Source organism: Perna viridis, chromosome 4 (assembly GCF_037379345.1).
Source record: "Perna viridis isolate PV_CMFRI_1.1 ecotype Kerala chromosome 4, ASM3737934v1, whole genome shotgun sequence".
Taxonomy (NCBI): domain Eukaryota; kingdom Metazoa; phylum Mollusca; class Bivalvia; order Mytilida; family Mytilidae; genus Perna; species Perna viridis.
In genome coordinates, this window is record NC_142448.1 from 6,858,494 (window position 1) to 6,886,480 (window position 27,987).

At 32.0% G+C, this 27,987-nt stretch overlaps 1 protein-coding gene and 1 long non-coding RNA gene across 3 annotated transcripts; one reads left to right on the plus strand and one right to left on the minus strand.

The window, feature by feature from the left end:
* The first annotated feature begins 1,030 nt into the window (after positions 1 to 1,030).
* On the plus strand, positions 1,031 to 27,859 carry LOC148618673 (formin-like protein 3). 2 transcript variants are annotated; one of them, XM_088577809.1, is made up of 23 exons: positions 1,031 to 1,319; positions 9,660 to 9,752; positions 10,862 to 11,052; positions 12,617 to 12,755; positions 13,333 to 13,383; positions 14,759 to 14,857; positions 15,098 to 15,253; positions 16,073 to 16,189; positions 16,501 to 16,641; positions 18,322 to 18,348; positions 18,669 to 18,798; positions 19,531 to 19,679; positions 19,990 to 20,068; positions 21,083 to 21,145; positions 21,457 to 21,584; positions 21,998 to 22,066; positions 22,420 to 22,506; positions 22,810 to 22,878; positions 23,556 to 23,627; positions 23,924 to 24,041; positions 25,950 to 26,047; positions 26,316 to 26,480; positions 27,141 to 27,859. In XM_088577809.1, exons 1-23 carry the CDS (start codon positions 1,317 to 1,319, stop codon positions 27,750 to 27,752), a joined length of 2,856 nt encoding a protein of 951 aa, XP_088433935.1. In that variant the 5' UTR covers positions 1,031 to 1,316; the 3' UTR covers positions 27,753 to 27,859. The 2 variants fall into 2 exon arrangements, with proteins under 2 accessions (XP_088433935.1, XP_088433936.1); XM_088577810.1 differs by lacking the exon at positions 1,031 to 1,319 and adding an exon at positions 9,440 to 9,521.
* Positions 16,028 to 23,557, minus strand: LOC148618674 (uncharacterized). The gene is made up of 5 exons (XR_015921408.1): positions 22,933 to 23,557; positions 22,143 to 22,345; positions 21,266 to 21,309; positions 19,516 to 19,634; positions 16,028 to 16,145 (listed from the first exon to the last, which is right to left on the minus strand). It is a non-coding gene; the product is annotated as an uncharacterized LOC148618674 (long non-coding RNA).
* Positions 27,860 to 27,987: the final 128 nt, after the last annotated feature.

Consider the following 27,987-nt stretch of genomic DNA (forward strand, 5'->3'; position numbering starts at 1 on the left):
CATAATGTATTTGATATGACTGTGTCATTATGAGAGGCAACCAGTCCAATTGTTTATTATAAGGGGCATCCACTCCAATTGTTCAAGTTTCTCCGATAAAAACCTTGCTGGGATTTTCATGAAAGTATAAACATGCAATATGTCCGCTATTCTCTTACTAGGTAAAAAAGACATTGTTCTGGCTATATGATTCAAACAACGAATACTGTCACAAAACCAGAACATTGTTGAACTATTTTCTCTTGACATTCATTTTAAGAAATGAAGTGGTTCTCAACTGATGTGACGCGAGTATTCTTTTTAAGGAACGCACTCGTTGGCTGTCGTCTGATTTGTCGCTAATCATTCAGTCAATTTTGTTGTCAGTATCAGTTTATGATTATCAAAATTGCGACACTTGTTTATGGATACTGTTGTAACTTAGTATTTTATACGTAAAAGTATTTTCTCATGTGAAACTAAATTGACTATCAATGTTTAAAGGATCTTATTGTAAAAGGTTTCGTTTTACCAACAAACAATAAAACAAAAAATGTATTATACGATAAATGTCCACACCTGTTTGAATACCTTTGTTCCAACATAACGTAAACAAAGTCACTACCAGACTGATCCCAAAACAAAATAATAATAAAACTTAAAATAAAAAAAGAAATAAAAATAAAAGATATAAAATCATATATTTTATATAAATAAATATAGTTTAAATTTTTTTGCATTAAAGTGCGTTCAGCAACTTTAGTCCTATGGAAAGTTACCACAATCAGAACCATCATTATGAAGGAATTAGAAATGTCAAGGAGAAAACAACCCCACCAGAATACTGCAAAAAATAATGTTGGGCTTACATGCACGATTCTTAAAGTTACTTTCACTTTTGAACCATAAAATCGAAAACAATAAGTCTGTGTCAAAATCAGGATTAAATTTCAAGACATTATACTTCTATCAATGTATCTATTACAGTTTAAAGAGACGATCAATTAATCAATTGATCCATTAACAAGTTATAGCTTTGTTAACCAATAAATTAAATCTACTGCTATAGTATTCCACTACCATCGAAGACGATAATATATAGCTCTTCCAGAGCCTTAGTTTTTCTTGTAGTGAAAAATCGGTATTCATTACTGGAGTAATGACATCTCTGGGACATTTCAAATTGTCATCAAACTGCTGCTCACCTCAAACTTGACAAACAAGAACAATGGGTTTCGGCGATTCGAAAGAATTCAAGATTTTTGACAAATCAAAACTTTAGATTAATCCGGTTACTTGGAATAATCACTGATAAAAGGCCTAAAATTGCTTCTTTGATGGTAAGTGTGAAACTTTAAATAGAAGATCAATTACGACACTTTATTTTGGCGTTTGTACACGGTTATTTTTGGGTGTTTAGTAAATAAATACTAGTTATTTTTCAGTTTACTAGAAAGCAGATAGTTAAAACGTTGGTTCAGCTACCTTATAGTTTATTTTTGCTAGATTTGATTGATAACCAGTGCTATAGTCACGATTTCTTTCAATATTCAACATGTTAAATGCATGTAATAATTTGTTCGCATTTAAATTGATTATTACATCATAAGAATATAGCTTAGCTGGCCGAGTGGTCTAGGGCGCTGGACTATGCAGGCGTTGTTGCCATGGATATCACTGCGGTACAGTGGTACGAGTTCGAGACCCGCGGAGGGAATGATAAAAAAAGTGCTTCACAAAATTTGACAGTTCTTACATCGTTGGGAATTTTTCGGATCCTTACATGATATATATATATATATATATATATATATATATATATATAAGGGTCTGAACGGAAGCCGACAGTAAGTCTATAGGTCATTTTTGTATGCATTCTTCTCCTTTTTTAAATTATATTTCAACTTTTATTTTTCCATATTAGATATATTTTTTTATTCTATTTTGCTTCAGTTTTCATTGTAAATTCGGATCATATCTTCTCATTCTAAATGTTTGCCCTAATGTGGCATCAAGGTTTCAGTATTCAAATCGTATGTGTTCATTTTGGTTTCTCTAAACTAAACATAATAACTTATCTATTACTTATATAACCACAAGAAGATTTTAACCAATCTGCTATATTAAAATGATAATCTGTCTGTCAATGGTTCCCCATGTTAAGTACTCTGTGGTTTTCTAATTTGATACTTTTTAAAATTATTACTTTAGTGTCTATAAGTATTAACACAAGACATTTTTTAAACTTATTTTATTTTAAAGTTCTCGTCAGATTTACAAACTGGGTCAGCTTCTACCGTGCAAAAAAAAAATCTTTAAAAACGATACTTTTATGAATATTTCAGAGGTTCAGGAACTTAACGACTGTTTTGGTATGTGATAAACACCAGATCAATGACAGCTTCAGAATAAAGAGCTTAAACTGTCTTTGATAATTCAAAAGTCAACACTGCTAAAGTCAATGTTTGGCTAAGTACTATAACAAATCAATATAACTTGTCACTTGTGTCAATAACTGTATTGTAAAGTCAACTATTAGAGATTACAGCCCTTTGTATTTGTGTTGACGATTTGTTAGGTACGTACTTGGAATCAGTTCTTTAAAGATAAAAGTACATTTCATATATATTAATGAAAGTGATTGTTGCATGAACAAGAAAGTTAAGATTTGTTTGCATAATGTGTAAAATAAGTCTATATTTTGACTCGAATGAAATACCTCTATAAACCAGACTTTATCCCCAGATGCAGACCATGTGTTCGATGGCTTTTGTATTGGTTCTTCGTCTGTGTGGTCTGATAAAAAATGCTGCTATTAATTTGGTTTCGGTTTATCCTCATTAATAAGTCCAAAAGTGTTAAATGACTAGACTCGGGGCTGGAGAGTTGCCCTGTTGAATCTATTCGTAACAATACATTTCAAATTGCCGCAATGTCAAGGAGAGTCAACATTTTAAAAACTTAAAACTCTTGGCACTTGATGACATTTCGATTAAAAAAAAGTAGCCTTTAGGGTTTCACAAAATCTCATGTTATTTCATATCAGAGGAGAATGATCTATTCTTGTTGGTTAAAACTTTGTCATGTGGTAATCAGTAATGTGCGTTGAAATAGCATTTTTTTCAATAAAATAAACACAACAGTTGGCGGAGCTGGACATGCTCGAGAATTACCCTTCCAGAGCACCGGATGTCACTCCCGTTTTTTGTGAGTTCACTTTGCTAGTGTTTTAGTTTTTTTGTGTGATGTCTTGTTTCCCTTATCTTCATGTGTGACATTGCCTTCAACATTGAGAAATACTCTCGATGGCGGCACTATCGACGTTTCAGGCAATATCCCCGCCCTGATCATGATAATGCTCCGAACATAAGCAACTATTTCATGATTAATTTAATTATGATTTACTGATATATTCATATCGAGATGTCTCTTTCTACGACAGTGGAAACCATAATTTTAGATTTAATTAAGTTTCATTCCCGTTTATCTTGAAAGTGTATTTATTGCTTTAGGGATATAACTTGCCAATACTATCACTGATTACATTCAGTATAACTGATCATGGAACGTTCTCTTTTACACCAATTACGACTATTCATTTCCGTGTTATATCTTAATTAAATTGTGAAAAGGCTCAATAAAAGTATTCCCCAGTGGATGCTAAGAGACAAAAAAAATATTTAATGAATTATTTAATGTTCTAAATAAAATACACAACTAGGGAGGGTTACTGCTCATGTCCACAACCGATGAAAGTTAATAGTCACTCAAGCATTTGAATCAACACCAATCGATAAACTTCTTATAGTTGCAAACGTAGAAAAATCGAAGAACTCATGTACTGAATCAATTTATATGGTATAAAAGGGAATTACGGGTATCGAATTCGGTATTATTGTAAATTGTTAATATTGAACTCTGATTTATTTTTAAAGTGACCATTCTGATTACGAAGGACATTAAAACACACACACACACACACACACCAAAATTCATGATAGATCGTAGCAGTGCGCCATTTTGCGCAATATTCAGGTTCGATGTCGGTTTACATGAAGCACCGCCTAGATGAATGAACACAAAACTCTCCGACTTACAGCATAATTGAACAAACTCCTAGTTGATTATTACAAAAAGCAATCTCACCTGACCACAGACTGACACTATTCCAGAGAAATGCATTATCGAAATTCCTATGCCATCGTCTTAGAAAAGTTTAATATTCATTTGTCATCTCCGGGCTTCTGATGTCTCGAGGCGGTAACTATAATAAAATACCCGATACAGTGGGTGAAACACCGGAATGGTTTCGGGGTTTATGCTACCCTTTTCTTAAAAATTTGGTAAAAAAATGAGCAGCAAGTAATAACCTGGAACCCTTTCTTTATATAAGTTCCCACTGCCCCCCTTTTTAGTAAATATTGGATCTGCCAGGGCTTATATGAACTATCTTCCAATTAGTACTAAGCATTCCTATTTATATTTCATTTCTATGATTGATGACTATCTATAATCTCGCAGTGTTTTCATTTCTATGATTGATGACTATCTATAATCTCGCAGTGTTTTCATTTCTATGATTGATGACTATCTATAATCTCGCTATAATCTCGCAGTGTTTTCATTTCTATGATTGATGACTATCTATAATCTCGCTATAATCTCGCAGTGTTTTCATTTCTATGATTGATGACTATCTATAATCTCGCAGTGTTTTCATTTCTATGATTGATGACTATCTATAATCTCGCTATAATCTCGCAGTGTTTTCATTTCTATGATTGATGACTATCTATAATCTCGCTATAATCTCGCAGTGTTTTCATTTCTATGATTGATGACTATCTATAATCTCGCTATAATCTCGCAGTGTTTTCATTTCTATGATTGATGACTATCTATAATCTCGCAGTGTTTTCATTTCTATGATTGATGACTATCTATAATCTCGCTATAATCTCGCAGTGTTTTCATTTCTATGATTGATGACTATCTATAATCTCGCAGTGTTTTCATTTCTATGATTGATGACTATCTATAATCTCGCAGTGTTTTCATTTCTATGATTGATGACTATCTATAATCTCGCTATAATCTCGCAGTGTTTTCATTTCTATGATTGATGACTATCTATAATCTCGCAGTGTTTTCATTTCTATGATTGATGACTATCTATAATCTCGCAGTGTTTTCATTTCTATGATTGATGACTATCTATAATCTCGCTATAATCTCGCAGTGTTTTCATTTCTATGATTGATGACTATCTATAATCTCGCAGTGTTTTCATTTCTATGATTGATGACTATCTATAATCTCGCAGTGTTTTCATTTCTAGCTAAACATCGAATTGATTATTATGCGTCTAAAATTTATAGGTAACTTGAATATATTGACAGTGAATGATTGGTTTATTCGGGTAAACAGGTACCGAAAAGAGGTTAGAGGTCAACTATGTTTAACTGGATCGTTGTTAATAAATATTATTATTATTTATTATTTATTTTTATTATTATTTATTGGTGTAAATAACATACTAGATTTAAATTTGATATTTTAGAAATATCTATCTGCATTTGACCATTAATGGGGTGTGTGGCAATGGGACTATTTTCCTGTGGTAGTGTTAGATAATTGCAGATGCTATCAGGCTTTACAAATCTAAAGGCTCTTGCGGCTGTTATATCAATTCTGATCTTCGATCTTAATTGATGAAGAAAAAAAACGTAATGCCGATAACAATTAGAAGAAATATGTCAAAAAGAACAAGTACATGTAATAAATTAAAGCAAAGATTCTTCGGTAATAAGAAAGTACATACAGAAGCCTTATACAAGACAACGATAGCATACAGACACACGTGTGCCCGCGTGGAGCTTAGAATATAGAAATATAGATGTACGAATACGTAATTATAGGGCTTACTAACACAGATATTTCATTTATCGAAAACAGTTTCTGAAACAAGACACATTGATGCCTTTCTTTAAGATACTACTATCACTTGAGTGTCACGATCATCTATTTTTTATTTACTATATTTAGGCAATATCAACTAAAGTCTTGATTTTTAATTAAGTGGACTTCAAAAGCAAATTTTGACCAAGACGTTTTTCTCTCCTACGACAGAAATATCTGAGGGTCATGCAAACAAAACTGCCATTTTATTTGTGTTTATATCATTAAATTCCAGGATAAGCAGATAGTTTGTTAGTTTGTGACACGTTTTGGATGTTTGTATACATTTTAAACATTAAAGTTCTTCCCTTAATGACAAAAGGAACATAGTAATGGACAATCAGTGTTCGTTGGACACAGGAACATAACTTCTTCGTCGCCTACGATTTTATTGTCGACTTTTTTTGTGGCCTAAGTAATCAAGGTGTATAGTTGCCGCTTTAGGTAAGACATTTATTGACTAATTGTCTACTTGTCCTGTACAAAATAATCTACGCAGGAAATAATATGTATTCTACTTGAGTGGGACTGTAACGAAAATATGAATTCATTTACTACATTTCTCAACAGTTTGACATTAAAACGAAATGTGGATATCGTAAGTGTTAATACTAATAAGTAAAAAATCAGTTAATAAAAAGTTATTATTTTATCCATTTAGAGAATGAATATCTGTCCTACGCAAATGATGCATTTTGTGTAATAACTGTTTTAGAATAGAAGAACATATTGGTTAAATCTGTTTAAAATTGTCTTCTTCTTAGCTTAGAGGCGGCGATTTTTAGGGTTTTATTATGTCTTTAGTTTTATTTATTGTTTTTGGTGTTCCTAAGCGGCATGCGTACTATATTAATGGAAGTTTAAAAATGATATACCGACTCCGTTTTATTGAGTGGTGGCATGCTCTCCTCGAGTTCTGAAGTTATCTTGATTCATGAGAAGTCGAGTTATCCAAAATCGGTATTCGCCGCTCCAGGCAAAGTGGATCTTGTGAGATTTAGTAACTAATGGTTACTAATGTGTCGGAGCAACGTATTTAAGTTGAATGGCATACCTTCCAATGGCTTTTGCTTACATTGACTTACATGACAAATATCTGGCTTAGAGTACTGTGTAGTCGCTCGATTAAACAAATATGATCGCACTAATATGCAAGAAACCCCTTCCAAATGAAGGTCACCTTCAATCATATAGTCAATATATCACATAATCAATAAATTGATGAAACTGTAAGAGCCTGAGAATCTGTCGCCGGTCAGTCCTCGTCTGTGAAGGATGTTTACACTTACTTGACTTTAATGTTTGGCATTTGTAGTGATATTCTATTTACATGTTTAAGATTGGCATGACGCGAAGAATCCTGTTTAGAATAACATAGATATACATGTAAACATCTTGGACGAGCAAAAACCTTTGTATGAGTTAAATCAATGAAACTGACTGTATATTTTATCACCGCTGAAGAACTTGTCAGTAGTCAGTTGTCATTTTTTCACGGACAAATGACTCACAGAAGTTAAACATTCAGATATGTATAAGAACAGTATAGGAATGAAAGTTTAGAGCTTTATAGGAATAAAAGTTAAGTCTGGATTTCAGTCTTACAAGTAAGTACATTTTAACTTTTTTATGTATTTTTTTCTTTAATAATCGTGGATTTGTCGTCAAAACTTTTATCGATTTTGTGACTCCTTTCGTTGGGCCCATTATTTAAATGGTAAACATATTCAAAATAACTTAAATGATAGGGGGATATGGTCAGTTCCCACACCGTGCTGAAGTCATGGACCCATTTATTTATTTAGTTTATATAAGGTGAAGTAGAAGTAAAAAGATAACATGCCGAAAATATCAACTTTGTTAAGGATCCTTTTATAAACATCTACATCTAAAAGTTAGAAGTTAGACATTTTTTGGCGTCTCAAGTTGCATTTCATAACTTTAGGATAATTTGCACATTTTTATAAAGATGAAGTAAATATTTTAGATCAGCAGAACTCTGTCTGACAAAGAGACCAAAGAAAAAGACCTGAAATAATGCAAAATAGAATTATACTAATTATTTATTTGCATTAACAAAACAAAATTCCTAAAAACGAAAATGAGTTGGGTTTTCTACCTTTCTTTGATACGTCTTGCGTGTTATCAAATCGTGTCCACTTTTCGATACCTAGATAATCATTTTTTTGTGAATATAAATTAAAGTTTGCTTACTTTTGTGGTCATTTTAAAGATCTTGTACATTTCTGTTGACTTACTGATATTCAATAGACTTGAATCAGAGCATAATAGACGATATAACTAGCCTATTGTAACCTATAAAGTCAGCTTAAATATTTTTATATTCAGAATAAACATATTTATTCTACTCGGACAACAGTGCATAAGTTAATGAACATGTATCTAGAGGCTATCCGTTACATGGTCGAATTAAACCCATTTAAACCACTCAAAGAATGTTTTAACGAACAAACACGACTTTGTTCTCTGTCTCAAAACCATGATTTAACCCCAATTATGCCGGGTCGCAATGCGATCTTAATGCAGTTTAATAAGAGCTGATCATTTTTCAAATGAATTGAAAAATGTCCAAAATATATTATTTAATCCAACACAAATATTAACAGGTATTTGGTCCAAGTAACAATTGGGGAATACAATTATTATCTCTGAAGGGTTCATATATTAGTTCAACACTCTATGCAAATAGTTACTTTTAGAAGAAGAGCCTATACTTGTAACTTGGTAAAATAAATATATCATTTGGCAAGGCTCATTCTACAAGATTTTTATCAAATTGTTCACTTATAAGTTCGCAGCACTTTATACGACAGACGCATGTCAAGTCAATATAATTGATTTGTATTAGAAGTAGCCGGTTTCTTCAGGATTCACGTCATTGATATTCCGTTGGTGTACCTATTGAAACTGTTTCATACGGTCATTAAGGATATTGGAAATGTTCTATCGTCACTTAGACAATTCTATGATTTGACACTTCACTTTATCATTTGGTAAAATCAATGGCAAGCTATCAATTATCATGTAGGTCAAAGGAAATGACCATCGTCAGTTTTGGATTGATATGGGCGAATCCGGCGTTTTTGCATGAATAATTATTTTTTTCAAAAATCCTATTATCAAAGTTTCTTGCATGCTCCGCTCGGTTTTTAAGTCTACTTACGCCACCATAATCTGAAATCCTGGATCCTTCTCTGCTTCCATTGTCAGGTAAAGGCATGATGTATATGCACATAAAGACCTGTTAAAATGTGCTCTTCTGATAAAGATAAGATTTTGTCGGATATTGTGAGTTGTTATATTTTAATCAGTTGATTACGCGGCTTTAGAAACCACGGGACAGGTCAAAGGTCAACTTAACAAGGTTTCGGAATAGACAGGTTCCACTATATTTGATCATTATCAATTACATTTGATAGACAGGTATGCTGACAGGTGCTCATCGCGATGGTCTGATTCATTATAAAACATTTAAACTACTTTAATATTCAGATATGTATCTATAAGCAGAGGTTTATTGGGATCACTCAGGAATGTCTTTTTGTTTTGATCATGTTAACTAGGTGAAGAGTTCTTGAATTATAATTGTTTAGTTTATAATACGTATTAATGTGTACATTTGTATTCGTGGGATTTTGTATTAATTTTGAAGTTATCGTTAAAGATGTGATGCTTTCATTAACATTATTTCGTCATTACAGATAAGAAGAATGGCTTCCTCGAGTAGCCCTAAAGACAGACAAAGAAAGAGGATAAAAGATTTAGACGAAAAATGGAAAATGCTTTTTAATGAAGTAAGTAAATAAATGTTTAATCATTCGGCCAACTATTTGGTGTGATACCTATTTTTCCAACGTTTAATGTTTCAAAGATTATTTTGCGTGTAATAACTACATATATGTATATTTTCTCTAACCTGTAATGTTTCTAAAATATCGTAAGTGCCCATATTTTATGAAGTTTTTTTTACAATAATTGGTGTATTATATCCTTGCTTTAAATTAAATTAAAATTGCATATTTGTCCAGTTTTTCCTACATCCGGAACTACTCTGTATTAATTTAATAAAAATGTGAAGTAAGGAAATCTCTTAAAATTATTGCTGACCGGGGCACAAACAATTCTGTCCAACAGGTACAAAATAAAAAAAGAGAGAATCTTCCAAAATCGTTTTCCAAAAATGTCTACTTGCCATGATGCATGCCAATATTGCTGCCCTGCATAAAAAGGCGATAGAAAACCTATGTATCCATTATGCATGTGCCCAGCAATCTAACTAAGTTATTTAATAGTCTTTGACAATTTAAGTTTTTTGTTGTAACTAACCTTAATCGTTATGAATATTTCTGACTATCCACGCATAATTTCCCTTCAAAAGTTTATACAGCTTCCTTTTATCAATGCCAGTATAATAACTGTACATTGACTATATTGACATGTATGTATTTCTGCTTGAACTACTATTTACACTAACATTGTTCAAAAAGTTCATTTAGTTGAAGATTGAAAAAAAAAAGACAAAGATATATTCATTCGTATACTTAACAAAACTATACTCTTATTTATTATAGAGTCTGAACATTAGTAAAACATCACTATCTTGTTTTACGTTTTTTTCTTTCTTTTGAATACTAATATTGTTTTTTTGTGAATTGATGACTATGACTTTTGCCAATTTGCTGTCGCGTTTACTCATCAACGTGACTTGAGAAGTGTCTACACCATGAACTACAACACTTTAATCCTGTCTTTATTTTCGCAGTTGAAGCTATGTTGATTACACGCTCACGTGAATAACGTATTTATAAGTAAATCGGTACCAACTCTCGGATTTCACTTCAAACTTTATAATAACGCCAAATACTTAGTTGCATGTACGGAGACATATTTCTTTTTATTTTAGAAACCAAGGCCCCCTCTTTACAGTGTAGATAAGTACATAGAATACCTCAGAAAGTTTACCAGTTCCCCTCTAGAAGATTCCATATGTAGTGAAGGGAGTGTCAGATCTTGTAACTCCAATCTCTCTTCAGATCAACAAATATCGTACTTGCTGAAAAAACTCAAAATAGATTTAAATATGGCATATGAAAGGTAAAATTTACATTTATTTTAACAATAATAATAATAATTCAATAACTCTCTAATAATGCTATAACTCTCTAATAATGCTATAACTCTCTAATAATTCAAAATTTCTTTTAATTTCTATGTTAAGTAGAGATATTCGTTCCTCGACAACCAACAATGTATTGTTTATATGTAATGCTATGTTTCTGTATACCTATGGGATGCATGGGTTTTTCTGTATACCTATGGGATACATGGGTTTTTCTGTATACCTATGGGATGCATGGGTTTCTCTGTATACCTATGGGATGCATGGGTTTTTCTGTATACCTATGGGATACATGGGTTTCTCTGTATATCTATGGGATACATGGGTTTTTCTGTATACCTATGGGATACATGTTTTTTTTTCAGAATAAAATGATATATAAACAATGTTTGAAAACCTTATAGGTTTTTACACCATGACATTGCTTTAAACATTTAACGATTTCCCTTTTGGGTGTATGGGCGAGTGAACACACGATTCACAAAGATGTACCCACGTGCGTCCGAAATAGAATTTGTTTGTATATTTCTCTTAAACAATGATTTCATGATTTTCTGACGCCCCGTTTGATTTAAATAATATACAAATTCTGTATCTACGGAGCATACATGTACGACTTGCGTGTATCTTATAATTTATTGCTTGTATGAGTAAAGTTTGGGTTTAAATGTTTGAGTGCTCAATAGTTAATAAACACAATAGAGTTAGTGTTATTCCTTGTATATTACAATAGAGTTAGTGGCATTCCTTGTATATTACAATAGAGTTGGTGGCATTCCTTGTATATTACAATAGAGTTAGTGTTATTACTTGTATATATTTCTTTAATTTTAGTTAACTTTATGTCTATATACATGTAAAGCAATGCATGATATAGATTTATATTGTCCCTGGTGTTCTTACGTTGGTGTTACATAAATTAATACGAATAAGTAAGACCTTATAGTAACAATTAAAATGTGCCTTTGTATAAAGCTGTTTTAATAACTAATGGTACAAGGGACGGCGTCGAAAATTATTTTAAAAGGTGGGGTCCGTTTTAGAGAGTTTTAAAAGAGAATTTTAGTCCGTGCTATCTTTTGATAACTTTTTTGCCCAGAATTTTGAAGGCCTGGACACCACCAGAAAATGGATCTACACTTGTCTTTGATAACAGTTTATTATCTACTACTGAATTTCGACTGGTTTGTTAAACATAATATCGCTGCTGTGGGAGCTCATTTTAAAATGTATTAAACAATTACTAAATGCAATCGGATTTACTGCATATGGACTTTCGAACCAATAATATAAATGATAATAATCTTGCTATCGAGTTAAATTATAATTCATGCTTTTAAAAATGAATTAGTTTCGGTTTGGTAGTTATGTTATTTTGAATTTAATTGATTGGAGGGTGTGTTTAGACAATTAAAATCGCACGATGCTGTATTTCGTAAGAAGGACTTCAGTTGCAATGTATTCTAAATATATAGGTCACATCAACACAGTTAGTTACTGTAAAATGTAAGTTGACTTAGTACACTAACATTGCTCTAGATTCCTGGAAACATTTATTTCCGGCCCAAATTATGGTTTGAACCTTCTGCTGACGCTTCTGAAAAACATCCAGAAGACATTGAGGGGTAATACGAGGGGCACAGCTAAAGAGAAGATGCAATTTAAAAAACGAAGAATAGTAAGTGAATTCTATTAGACACGTGCTTAATTGTGTTTGTAGAATAATTTAACTGCATACAATTGTAGATAACCACCTGACCCGGGTGACACCTACTTAGAATCTGTCATTGTGTAATTATGGGAACCAATATTCGAGCGGAAATTAAAAGAATATAATCCTAGGATATAGACTAGACGGGAAAAATAGACACAAACACAACAAAGAACATGCAAAAACCAAAGTAGCACATACAAAGAAACAAAAGTAACTGAGCAACTCGGACTCGCAATAAAAATCAGAAGCATGGACCAGGTGCACCGGCAGGGTAAACGTCTGTTGCTTTTTTAGAAACTTTTTTTTCTAAAAAAAAACAAAAAAAAACACAATAACAATTGAACGAATAATTGAATCACATGGTAAATTTCATGTCATATAACATAGAAGTTCTGGTATCGACAATATGCTAACTACTGGATGATCTCTTTTTGTGAATCAAGAAACTTCTAAGAAGAATCTTTTTCTTGCTTTTTATGTTTTTGTCTAGAATCCATGTATATCTCAAACACTTTTTTGAAAATTGCTTGTTTGATTTCAGTCAGAAGAACTGGAATGTATTTTATGCATCAAATTTTGTCTGCGTTACAAGGTAAGTACACATCACTACCACTGAATTATCTTTCAAGTGAAACAAACCTCAATTACGTGTGATTGAATAAAACAATAAAAACAGCTTCTTCAACGGATCTGGCATTTTGGGGAAAATCTGATTAAGTTACGATAATTTGTGAAAAATGAAATCTCTATTATTTACAATGTATTTGCTGAATTATCAGTGTGGTGTCAACATGAATGTGTTTTACAGGGGCGGATCCAGGATTTCATGTAAGGGTGTGAAAAGAACGGAGAGGATGGGATTTGTGGAAAATGAAGGTTTCGTGCAAAAAAAAACCAAAAACAAAAAAAAAAAAAACAAAACAAAACAAAAAAAATGGGGGTGGGGGGAGTGTACGCCAGGTTCGCAACCTATTAATCTTTGCTTGTCTTCATGTGTTCTTTTGGAAGCAAGGCCTTAAGGGGTATGTTTTGAAAAAAATCTAAATCAACTTCCAGAACCAAAGTGTTTTTAATAAATTTGTAGTTGTTAAATATGTGTCTTCAAAAATAATAAATTTTATTGCTGTTCATGCGTGTGTTTCATTCATTTAAACTGAAGGAAACAATATAATAAAAAATTATAAAATTCAGACAAATTATAGAAGCACAGCTTATTTTCGAGACATTTTTTACTTAAAAAAAATAGAGCGTATCTGTAGACCTCTATGATGTTTATACAGAAACAGCCTTCCGTACCATTATTACTTCTAGATCGTTATGGTGTATCCATCTGCACCATGAAAACTGATTTATTCAACGGCTCATAGTTTTCCTTTCCTCGTTTGCCTACCCCGGACTTGACTTTTTATGAGCAACTCGGCGGGTGTTTCTAGAAAAGCAGAGGACGCTTACCCTACCGGTGCTCCCAGTTTTCAGTGGAGTCCGAGCTGTTCATTTGCTTTTGTTACTTTGTATGTATGATTTTAGTTATTTTATGTTCTTTGTTGTGTATGTCTGTTTTCCATGTCTGGTCTTTGTCCCTGGATTACATTCTTTTGATTACCGCTATAACCTTGGTTCCCTTGATTACTCTTTCTAGCAAAATACTTTGTTGTGCAAAGATAGAAAAAAAAAATACTCCATAGTCTCTCATCTTTGAATAGTATAAAGAAGCAGTATTCCGTGGAGTGTTTATAACTCAATTACGACAAAAAAAAATTTAAAATGTTTGAATGCTAGGATTCGGATATTATTTTCACTTCAAAATACATCTGTATGCCAATAGGAAATTTAAGAAAGTGAGTTGAAATTTTCACAAAGTAATAGGCCTAAAACATGTGTTAGTGAATCTATTTCTTTTACACCAAATAATGTTATCAAGTTGGTAAAAATAGACTAACATATAACATTTGTAATGCGTGTTGTAGGAATCTGTCAATCTGTTATTAGAAATTCCTTATGGATTAGAAAATGTTGCTGAAGCTCTCCTCAGTTCCAACTTTAGATCTAGATGCACAGCATTAGAGGTATATATGATAAAAACCCATAACAGAATGGGAAATCTTTAACGAATATGTTTTGCTTTACACATGTGTATTCTATGTGAGGACATGCTAGTACCTGAGAACTAATACACAGTCGTATTAAACTGTTGTAAAAAATACATAAAATTCAACACACCTGATTTTTTTGGTGAATGAACACGACAGTTGTATACATAATGTTCAAATATATCATCATTAAGCAATATTATTTTTTTCAAACAGGTGATGAGCAAGGCGCTAATGGAGGATAAAGGGTTCCATAGAAACCTAGAATGTTTCACGTACTTCCGGTTAAAGAATTGTGAACCTGTTCGGTTCAAGTTTCTGATCAATATGTTAATGTCATCAGGATTAAGTAATGTGCAGGTGTCATTCCAGGTATACATCGTATAGTGACTGCTTTTGATAAAACTTACCGTATACTGTATAAATATACAAGTTCAGTTCAGGTGTTACGTTGTCAAAGCTATTTGGCCTTTGGACTTTTAATTAAATCATTCACCTTCTTCAATTCTCATTTCTCAAACTGAACCATCTACACTACTACTTTACTCTTTCACATAAATCTTTCCTAATTTTTTTTTTAAATCCAATTATTAAGATGTTTTGAAGAATATTTATTTCATAAAATGATTTAATCTGTTCTCATTTGTTCCGGTTTTCAAATAAAAACGATGTCAACGAAAAGAAGGTAGACCTACAGTAAGGGACACACCTCATACAAATCATTGGAACGTTTGTAATCAGCATTTTACCTCAATATCATGAAAGGATCAAAGTAACTTAAGACTAATTTCATTCTGTTTTAAATGAAAGCTTGGTAGGCTTTCGTGAAATCAAATATGATACGAACATATCACCGATTTCAAGAGTTATGTCCCTTACCCTAGGTGTCTCCCACCTCAAGTCGAAGCTTAGTGTATAGTTGCAGGATTAAAACTTCATCCAATAGAAGTACTCAATCGTTATAAAGGTAATGAATATCAGTATTCGAAAAAATGATAAAAAAGTTGAGGTAGCGGAAAAATATATACAATTGTAACAAATAACGTTTTCATTAATCTGCCAACGTTTGATACTGGACGTTTTCTTTTATTAATAGATTTTTATAAGTGTTACAATTATCATGCGTATAGCATAAATATGAATAATTATATTATTATATCTATTTTATTTATCATAAATTATATTTTCCAGGTGCATTGTATGAAATTTTTGAATTCGCTGCTAACATCATCACCAGATGGGAACTCCAGAATTTCTCTACAGTCTGAAATAGAAATGGCAGGGTTAGACGTGAAATCACTGTTAAAAGTAAGTGCAGTTCTCAGAAATAATAGATCAAAATGTAACTTCTGTCAACCAACACTAATATTTTATACCAGATAACAGTAAAATCACAAATGAAAGGGCGGTTTTTTTAACACAAAAATATTTTATTTAAAAAAAACTGTAAGGTATAATTTTGAATGTATGACTTTCATATACCATGTTGAATATTTAATTAATTTCATATATCATATGAAAACGGCAAATCCCGTTTTGAAAGATTGATTTTTATACAAATCATTTAAAATCAGTTAAAATTCTTATGTATTTTAAAACTAGGTGACATATTGTTTCAGGGCGTTGATCAAACATTATCGGAAGATAAGGATACACTTAGGAATGAGATAATAGAATACAAAAACAGTCTATTGGATGTCGACCAACTGTTAGAATCACATGAAACGTTATACAAGTTAAACATGGAGCTTCAGCAAAAGGTATATAACAGATACTGACGATAATCATTATTACATACGTCACTGGGTAATTATCAACGTTTAACCGTTGTTTCTTATTATATCTACATCACTGGGTAAAAATTAACGTATAACCGTTGTTTCTTATATCTACATCTGGGTAATTATCAACGTTTGACCGTTGTTTCTTATCATTACCTACATCACAGGGAAATTATCAACGTTTAACCGTTGTTCATTTTATCTACATCACTGGGTAATTATCAACGTTTAACCATTGCTTCTCATTATATTTACATCACTGGGAAATTATCAACGTTTAACCGTCGTTTCTTTACCTACTTCACTGGGTAAATATTAACGTTTAACCGTTGTTTCTTATTATATTTACATCACTGGGTAATTATGAACGTTCAACCGTCGTTTCTTATTATTACCTACTTCACTGGGCAATTATCAACGTTTAACCATTGCTTCTCATTATATTTACGTTATTTCTTATTATATCTACATCACTGGTGAATTATTAACGTTTAACCGTTGTTTCATAATATATCTGAATCACTGGGTAATTATCAACGTTTAACCGTTGTTTCTTATTGCCGACATCACTGGGTAATTATTAAAGTTTAACTGTTGTTTGTTATTATTACCTACATAAATGGATAATTATCAACGTTTAACCATTGCTTCTTTGGCGTTTAGTTTTGCTTCCTCTGCGCCCATACTGTATTTGATAGACAGATTGTTTTTTTTTTACGCCTCACAATTAATATATTCAAATAATATGCTTAGTTAATCGTACAATAACAAAAACATTAATACTATACTTAAAATTAAAAGATAATTAAAGCTTGAATATAACTATACTAATCATTCCATTTTAAATTGAAAAAGCAGTATTTGAAATTAAAAACCTTAAAATCATAATTGGGAACTTTACAATCATTAAAGAAGTCTCTGTTTAAAAAATAATTACCGAAGAAAAAGAGGCGAACAAATTTTAAAAAAAACGAAAGTTAATGAACTCAATCAAAATCGGTGGTATAAAATCTTAAAACAGTTTGCAGATTTAGAATAAGCTCGAATGAATGTTATATCTCAGCACGCTAATTCAACAATTTTCGCCGTTCAGAGGAGAACTTTCGTAGTTTTCTATATATTGTTGTTGCTTATTTCAACTTTCCTTTCGCGTTTATGACTTGGAATTAAGAAGCAGTCTTTCTGTAAATCAGACAAAAGGGGATTCATGCATGTAAAAAATCCCACTGAATTCAGTTTTATTCCTTGTTCAGAAGTAGTTACTGATCACATAACCAGTTTTATTTTTTCATTTGGTTGTTGCGCTTTTAGATAAAAATGATATACACTCTATATGATATTGGCACCTTGTAAGAGTGATCGTTCTTGATTTGTTTATATTTGGTTGATTTAAGTATGATTTTCAAAAAAGTACAAATATGAATACAGAAATGATTATCGTTATGTGAAAGTATAGCAAGTGCGTTTGTCATAAGCAATAACACTTTCACATTTATAGATTTGCACTTTCTCTAAGTAACCACTTTATTACGAATTTTGTCACATATTTCTTGTCAAGTGGTAATCACAATTATAGGATAAGAAGAAGTAGAGTATACAAAAAATTGAAGATTTTAAAACACAAAACCACCGGTTTACAACGCCTTCTTACTTTTGTAGGTATTTATTCTTCAAGAGCAATTACAGGTAAGACGCCTTGTTTATTTCTTTATAGTTTCTTTAAATCAATATGAAAATATGAGAGTAAACTGACAAAAAGAATCACAAAACTTTTGTCATTATAGAATAAAAACAAACTAATCACGTATATTGCTAATTTCGATATGCCGAAGACATGGTTGATGACAAACTACATTAACCCTATTACAAAGGTCGACTATGATTTGGAAAGGTCACATTTTAGATATTTTAAGGACAGCAACTTTTCCTAGTTCATCACAAATAAATCTATAGAAAAGTACAGTCGATGAAATGTGAGGGTGGTATAACTTCTATGTGATTTGTAGGCAGCACGAGGTTTACAAAATGGTCATACATCATCTAGTACAGATAACACATGGTTACCCGAACAAGACAATTTAATCGCTGAACTAGACCAGTTACTTGATTCATTTGAGGATGAAAAGAAGATGACAGGTACAAAGTCTAATTTTAAGATAATGAGTGAGCTATTAAATCACAGATTTATTCAGATAAGAGAGATAAAGAAAAGCTTCAAGATTGCTCAAAGAGCAAAAAAAAAAACCGATTTAAACCGCAATAATTAACAACATAATAACCAATGAAATGAATCAAACAGGAACCGAGGGAAATAATTTCATATCACAAACATGGGACACTCAGACTCTACTTAACATTAACATGGAGCACATTAACAAGTAAGACGTCCACTGCTTTTACACAGGCAATACTTTTCACGTGAAGTTAATTTTATTTCAGCTTCAGGTGAAATTCACATAGAATTAACCTGATTTTCACGTGAAATTGACCTGACATGAACTTCATGTGAACAATTCACGCGAATTTCACGTGAAGGCACAATGCACCCGAATTTTACGTGAACTCTGTCACAATGTTAATTTGCTCAATTCAGGTGAAAATCATGTGAAATAATTTTGCCTGTGTAGACTTCTACCATAAAAACAATACAAAGGTATGCAAATTTCATTAAAAAAAGTTGATTGATAAAAGAATTGAAAGCAAATAGTCTTGTGAAAAAAAAGTTAACATTTCCCCCATAAACCTGATGGTCACCCAAACGCTGTTTAATAAAAGCTATTGTTACACATTAATGATAAAAATAACGTTCTATGAGTTCCAAACAACAACACATTGTTGTGTATGTTTAAATACCAATTTTATCCCCAGAGCACCCAGAACTTTCTGATTACGTTGATAACGCTGACACAGTGCAAATCAGACGGAGAGGAAGCAATCGGAACTGGAAAAAGGCCGGTCATTCTCTTCCAGTGCTGAAGAAAAGAACGAAAGAAAATATAATGCCTTTATCGTATAAAGTACGAAAAATAACATTCTCTCTTATTTTATAAAAATGTAAATTATATGTAAATAAAAGTAAAAAAAGGAACGGTAAAACCATTTCAATTTCAAAAAAATATATTTTAACATTCTCATCTGTTCAATTTAAAAATTTCCGGAAAAAAAAATAATGGTTACTATACTTGTATTCATTACTATAACATGTCATTGTGGTTTTAAAGATACATCAATTTTTTATTTCGAATCTTTGTCTAATGATATATTTCATTTCGAATAAAGACGATAATATTTTACAAATTTTGATATAATGCAATATATATATTGTAGTATTTAGATCCTGACCAGAATATGAACGATTCCAGAGTAAAGAATCCTGAGGGTTTTACTAATCATAACCAGAATATTAGTATGTGTACATTTTTTGTGTAATGGATATCAGCATTCCGCTCTGTGTGTTCGTATTGGCTTGTTAAAAACAAGTTGATGAATTAATTGCTGCCGTCTTTAACCTTAAGTTTCAAATTCAAATACTTTGCCATGTATTTGTCCATAACAGAAAAATGAAACTACTTAATAATTATCAGACAACATGTATTCTACATTTTCCTCGACGTCCGAGTCGGGTATTCCACTAGTGTATTTATCACTCTGAAGATCTTGGAATAATAACTTTAACAAGGCCTAGACTATTCCATTACTTGACCAATGACATTGTTTAAGCCTGTAAGTCGACCGTATACATTAAAGTTCACTTTGGTGTTTAGCTTTGAACAATGTTAATTAAAAATCGTCGTGTTACAATTTTCAGTTATAAATTAAATCAATTCACATTTAAAAATCAATTTCTTAAAGAACGGTTCATGTAAAACATTATAAACCCGCATAAATATATCAAAAACTTGCTTTAAACTACAAAACCTTAATGGTACTGAATATTTATATGATCGTTGATAGGAAAGTTACAACAAGTGCCGAGGAATGCCAAGATTCATTGAGAGCCCGAAACTTCTAAATAATTCATTATTTGTTTTTAAATAAACTTTAAATTTTCTAATCGTTGAATTGATATTCCAAATCATCATTGATGTTAAATAAAGTTTATTGCAAAGGTTACTTTTGTAATTTGAAAGTTGTTACACATGGAACATTTCACCATTCACTGCTCTCAATATGATAAGTTTGAAAATGCCAATGAATTATTAATAACTGGGTAAGTACTGTCGTCATTTTTAAACATTGTGTATACGGATAAGATTTCATATGATTGTTTAAGCATAAGTACTCATTTTTTAACAAATTTTTCATACACATTTTAGTCGTAGATTATAAATCTAGTTATGTTTTAGTTGTGTTTGCCAAACTAATGAATAACAACACAATTATAATCCAATATTTAAATGCTTGTCTCAAATTCTTTTAGACAATGATTTACCACGGCAGGCGAAAATTACTTTTATCGAACAAAACAGGGCAGACGAATTTCGTAAGTATCAATGAGCACATTAATCGATTGATCGACGATTTTGAACTAAAAGTAAGGGTTTTTTTTTTTTTAAATAAGGACTATTAGTTACTTCGGTAAATATATATATGATATACTAACATTTTTATACGGTTACCCGTCGGTCAATCAACCTTTGAAATGTCCTGCAAAAATCAATATTCATTTTAGACCTCTTATTATATTGGACGACTATCAATTGTTCAGTAATTTTAGTTTAACATGAAAATGAGAATCTATTTCGTAATAGCCTTAGAATATCGAATACTTATGTTAATATAACTGTGTCACAGTTTCAGTGCACAGAGAAATAGGACTACCAATTGAAATAATTATAGAGTGTATACAGAATTATGATACAGAAGATCTCTGCGTTAAAAATGTTTCGTCACTGTTAAATCTTCTCCCGACAGAAAGTGAGGTAATTGGTGATATCTGTAAATTAAATTGATATTCGAAAAATTTAGCGGTCCTCTTTTACACGAACGAGGGATGAGAGATCATCACAGACAAAAACTTAAAAATCATCACCAACAAAACACTCACCCAGATCTATTTCATTGGATTATTTGTATAAAGTATAAAGACTATTTGACCACATGTTTAATCTACAACTTGCTAATTTCTTCTCAACTTAAACAGAAGACTTTATGAAAAGGTAAAGCTTTTCTGATTTACCCTAGCCTGGATTATCACTTGGATATAGTAAGGGCAAAAACATACTTTAGATCAATAATGATTGTGGCGATTAGTATAAATATTGAACCTTTACGACGGGTTTGTTCATCAATTGTACATACGTCCATCATGAGGTTTCCCTTTCTGATATTGTAGATGCGACATATTCTGACACTGGAATGTGAATTAGAAAGTTTAGGAGATGCAGAACAGTTTCTTGTTCAGGTAATGTACATATGCTATTATTATTTTTGGGCCTTTTTAGATATGTATCAACTTTTTAACATACTACCTAAAATACCTGATAGGTAAGTTCAAACGTCGAACTTTATATTTTCTTTCAAACATCAGTTAACTATGTCTTCACTGCGTGTTTAAAAGCTAAAATTACAGATCCACTGAGCAGTTGTAAACGCAATTCAACTGGTAGTATGCAGTGTTCGTGATGTAACGAAATTAGTCACGGTGACTTGCATGTTGAAAGGGTGGTGCTACAATATTTACCTATAAAACAAACATGGCTATAAAACATTAAACTCTACTTACATAATTACACAACTTTGTTTTCTTCTCTGTAGTTAATGGCAGTAGATAGACTTGGAGAGAAATTAAAACTGATGATATTTATCTTCAGTTTTAACAGTACGGTTGATTTTGAGATAGATGTAAGTGAAATAAAACATTCAAAAATCCTTGTTTTGTTTGCTCATTAATTTGTACAAACATTTCAAAAGATATCAAATACATGTGTATGTATATTTCACAGATTTTCAATTCACTCGACAGGATGAATCAATGTGTAAACTAAAATACATAGTTCGAATTTTTTTCGAAAAGACTTTTAAGTTTTTTTTTAATTTTCACAATTGCAATATACGGAATTGTGTATTTAATGCAAAATATCACATAAACTTTCAGAAATAATTCAACTGATAAAAATTGTGTATGCTACTCTGTGATATTTACAGAATATCTGCCACCTTCAGAATAGTCTTGTATCATTGATGAGTTGCGACCGTTTTAAACGTTTCGTAGAGGTAAGTCATCAAAAATGTAATTGCCATTCATGATAAATATGACCATAAACTTACACTTATTTATAAAACTAGTCATTACTTTAGTCCATTTGCGTGTGTTGGTTCTCGTTTTTGACGCCAAATGGCTCCTTTTATTCACTACCCCTGAAAATAACTGTAGTTTCTTCATTAACGCCATAAGGGAATATTGTTTTTTTTTTATTTTTGTGTTTCAGTATTATTTTATTTTCTTGTAAAAAATGCTACCGGTTTTTTGACAAATTCATGAATACTGTTAATACTAGTATACTTTTTGGCAAATATATTGACAATTGTCAATTTTATCTTTGCAACTTTTTACTATTTTTAAACTCGTGATAGACATAATACGCCGTAGTTGGTTGTAGGTAAGGTTATTGAAGCCCATGTTTTCAATGTTAGTGCAGTTTGGGTTTGATAATAATGATTTTAATGTACTAAAAACAAGTAAGAACCGGACAAGTTTTTTTTTAACTTGCTTGAATCACGAGTTTGTACTATGATTTATCTCTAAATTATGAATTTGAATTTTTGAATGTCTTTCGTTGTTTCTGCCTATCATTTCATTTGTTTTATCTTACCCAGTATATTTATGTAGTTTTTGAATGTCACACTGCTAAGGCTTGTTCTTGAACCCAATACTATTGACTAATATACAGGTTGCAAACTGTTTCATGATTGACAACTTCTATACGACTCCCCTTGATTGTAAATTGTCTTCACTTTTTAAGGTAAGTGATAAGCTATCATGAAGACGGTAGTATTATTTAAAATCACTTTTGTTCCTCATCAAAATAACCAAATTTTCTATAGCCTAAACCACTATAATTTAGTACCATATACTAGAGATCAATGATTTATTACACGTTGAATCATGAGAACGTCTTATAGTTTTAGTAAAGGTTAGTTTTCTGAAGCTCGCATACTTTTTTACATCATATAAGTTTGTTTCATAAGTTTTATTATTTTTCTTATTGCTCTCTGTATTTAAATTGACTATTAATTACTGAATATACATATTTGTCAGTTTGAAGTGACCAATATTTCTGAGACTCCTTTGCGAGACATCGCTACATTTACACAGCGATATCATCCTGACGTTCTACACTGGTATACAGATATTTGTAGAGTCGTAAGAGACAAAGGTATTATATCTATATCTGAAATAAAACGCTAAGAAAACAACGATTATTACACGTACTCAGTTAAAATACCGACTTAAAAACATTGTACATCATTGTTACCCCAGAAAAGACGCTACACTTAGATACAAATACGTAGTACTTGATAGAGATTCCTCATGATTTGTAAAAACAAACAATTCCAAATCATCTTCCAAATTAACTGAAGAATATGTTTTCAAAATGCTAGATTTTTTATCGACAATATATTTTCCAGTGTGGCGGACGCGGTTTTCAACAATCAGTCGGCATTCCAATGGGAACAAATTATGCTCCTCTACCCTCTAACCTTTTCCTTCAGTCTTGTGAGGCTGACTTGTTAGCTGATCTGATCCGAAGGAAAGAACATCGTTTAGCCATGTCCTGTGGTCTCAGTTTCGGAGATTTTATGCATCACATTTACGATTTGAGATAATGAATACTACAGACAGCCTCATATCTTGACCTCCACTTGGAGATCAATGGTAAAGGAAAAATAATGACCAAACTATACGACGAATGTGATGACTTCTCATTCCGTATTGCCAAATTTCCTTTCATCCGTGCCAACATCCCTTCAATACTTGCGTATAGAGTTTTCATATCACAACGCGTACGTTATGCCAGAACTTGCCGTACCTACGCAGACTTTTTGGAACCGCGCTAGAGTTCTTACAATTAGGCTTCTCGAACAGGGTTATATTGCTACAAGGTTGAAATAATTACTACAGAAGTTTTACGGTCGTCATCATTAACTCATGGATCGTTACGGTGTGTCCATCTGCAGCATTAAAACCGATTTGTTCATCGTGTCATAGTTTTCCCTTCCCCATCGCCTACCTCAGAATTAACTTTTTATGAGCATCGGCGGGTGTTTCTAGAAAAACAGAGGACGCTTATTCTACCGGTGCACCTGGTCTTTGGAAGCCGAATTTCTCCTTCTCTTTTTGTTTCTTTGTACGTATTATTTTTGTTATTTTATGTTGTTTGTAGCGTGTGTCTGTTTTCACTGTCTGGTCTTTGTCCTTGGATTGCATTCTTTTAATTTCCGCTAAAATCTTAGTTCCCTTGATTACTATTTGAAACCAAAATTTTCGTAAGGCTATTCTTACACAGGCAAATTGTCTTCACATGAAATTCATACGATTAACTGCAATTGAGTTGCACTTGAAAGCTCGGTTCAAGCAAATGCACGTGAATTGGTATGCGAAGAAAATTTTGCCTGTGTATGTCGTGTACATGTTACTGATGAGCAGCGTGACTACGGGAGCACCAAACATCTGAATAGCTGTTGACAAATTTCGCCTTTCTCCAAGAAAATCGGAGGACGCTTACGTTACCGCAGAATCTATTACTTTTGTTTGTTGTATGTGTTATTTTATGTTCTTTGTTGTGTGTGTCTGTTATTCCTTGATTGCAATCTTTTGATATTCGCTAGAGTCTTGATTCCCTATATTATTAATCCTTTGCACAAAGAAATCAAAATATAAGTACGTATGAATGTCATATAAATCAATAGCCATGATAACATATTAAAGAAATAAATTACTTGGTGTTTATTTGTGATTTGAGGTACATGTTATTGCATAGTTTTATATAACAATATTACTTACCTAGACATACATATATAGAACATGCATATATTAAGAAAGAGAAAAGGTTGGGTTTGTGTATATATTGCTGCTGAATACAACAAAAACAAACTAAGAATTTCTCTTAGCGATTTTAAATCACATTGTCAATAAATGATCCTTAGGAATTTACGTTTATAGCATTTATAGTTTTTTTTTCATACAAAAGGAATTTTATTAAAGTTTTATGAGTTCGTTATTTAAGTTAAGTCTGGGAAACAGACATTCAAATTATAGCTTAAGTTTTTATTTTATTCATTAGGGTCAATGAAAGAACTTTCAGCGTATATCGAAGACAGCAAAAAGGGTATTAATTCGATTGAATCTGAAATCTCTAAATCCTCAAGTGAGGATTTGATTGTATCCTTTTAATCAAACTGATACAGTGTTAAAATAGTATGCTATTATTAAGTTACACATTGAGTTTGTATTTCATGGAGACACAAAACTGAATGTAATGGTTACAGAAGAAAGGTACAAGTCGTATTAGATTATTTCTACAGCTCTGAACAATAGCCATCCGTGAATATTTGGCTTTCCTTGAAAGATGTCTCATGAATGTATTGTAAAAAAATGTGTTTAGTTAGGTAGCTTTCATACAAAATAAGAATTTCTTAACGAAAACTAGAAAATGCATCAGTCCATGTGTAAAAAGTTTGAAGTTTTACAACGGCGATTCCAAGATCTTCACAGCCAGATAGACGAAATATGTGAAACATTTCAGGAATCTAAAGAAAACACCGATCCACAAGAACTGCTCAAGGGGATAATAAATATATCACAGTGGTATAAGGTAACAAAACGTTTAAGTAGCAGTCAATAAAAAAAGACAATAACAGGAGATGATTCCTACATATGAAACAAACACGAATTTACTTTTATTTCTTATTTAGAAACCGATAAAGACACATGACCAGTCATTGTTTTTCAGTAAATTGCTGCACTTTTGTGAGAAAATTGAATATAGATCGTGTATGAAATTGAAACTGTGCAAGAGTATCGTTCTTGATTTGGTTGATTTTTGTGGGATTTTCTCAAAAATTCAAATCTGCATACAGAGAGGACTTTTAGTACGTAGAAATATAGCACATGTAGACTGAAACAAGGCATCATTTGTGTCTTTGTTTGAATTATATCTACTATTAGCAGTGTCTAGTACTTAAATTGTGGTCTCGCATACAAACACCCAAATTGTTTTTTTTTTGGTTGATGATACCACCATTAAAATAACATTTATACACAGTCTTAAGCCTAAATCTATCGGAAAATGAGATTCTAGTAGAAAAAGTAAACATTTCATAAAATTTAAGTTAGGCACTATGTATTTTTGATATCGTGGCATAAGAGTGCTTCATGCGACAATTGATAAGTATAATTTTTGGTTGTGTTTATCTCGTTTGTCTTTAAATCTTCTTTTTTATTTAGGAACATTATGTTCTTTGATTTTCTTTAGAATATAGTTGAAGATTTACCTCCTATTCAAAATAACTCTGAGCCGGAACCTGACTATGGTGGCACTTCCAAATCCAACTCAATCAACGGGAATAATGTAACGGATTCAAATCGTTCCTCGTACGAACACACTGTATCTACAGAGTTGGATACTAGTGTTCTTTATGCTTCTGATCGTATTAAAGATTGGATAGTGATGACATCATCATCTTGTATTGACAATACTGATATAATGAGGAATACATTAAATGATGACATCTACCCTGTTAAACGCAAAGACAATATATTAAACACAACACAAGGCAGTGACAGCGAGGACAGTGCATTTGAAGGGTCTGGAGGTAGTTGCTTGAAGAAATTTGTTTCTGCAGAGTCACCTGGTGTGCACCATCGATCGAGTACACCACTTCATCTTTTCAATTCGAATGAACCCGCACCAGATTATTCCAGAAGTAATTCTCCGGAGTATCAGGCTGCAGAAAATGATGACGTAGGCAGTGAAGTTTCTCGTATACTCCGTGATTTTGAAGGAGATTTAAATGGATATGAGACCCAGATAGATGTACCAATTGATAGACGATTCTACACAATTCATTCTATTATCCACTTATGATGTTGATGAATATATAAGGTAACCTAGCAATGTATAAGTATGAGAAGGAGACTCGAAAACCCGAAGAGAATATATGTATGTGCAATAAATATAGATTAACATTTTTAGCAATTTTCTGATTTGTATGCAAAGATGCTACATAATTGTCCCTTTTTCTGCTTTAAGGTAAAGTAACACTGGGGAAATGCGTCTTAGTTTTTACACTGGGGAAAACAAATAAACTAGACAAAATTGA

Bases quoted from the DNA above. Each gene is read 5' to 3' on its own strand.
- LOC148618673 (XM_088577809.1), top strand. The intron at 11,053-12,616 runs GTAAAATTTACA...ACATTGCTCTAG, and splicing joins TTAAATATGGCATATGAAAG to ATTCCTGGAAACATTTATTT. The intron at 18,349-18,668 runs GTAAGACGCCTT...TGTGATTTGTAG, and splicing joins TTCTTCAAGAGCAATTACAG to GCAGCACGAGGTTTACAAAA.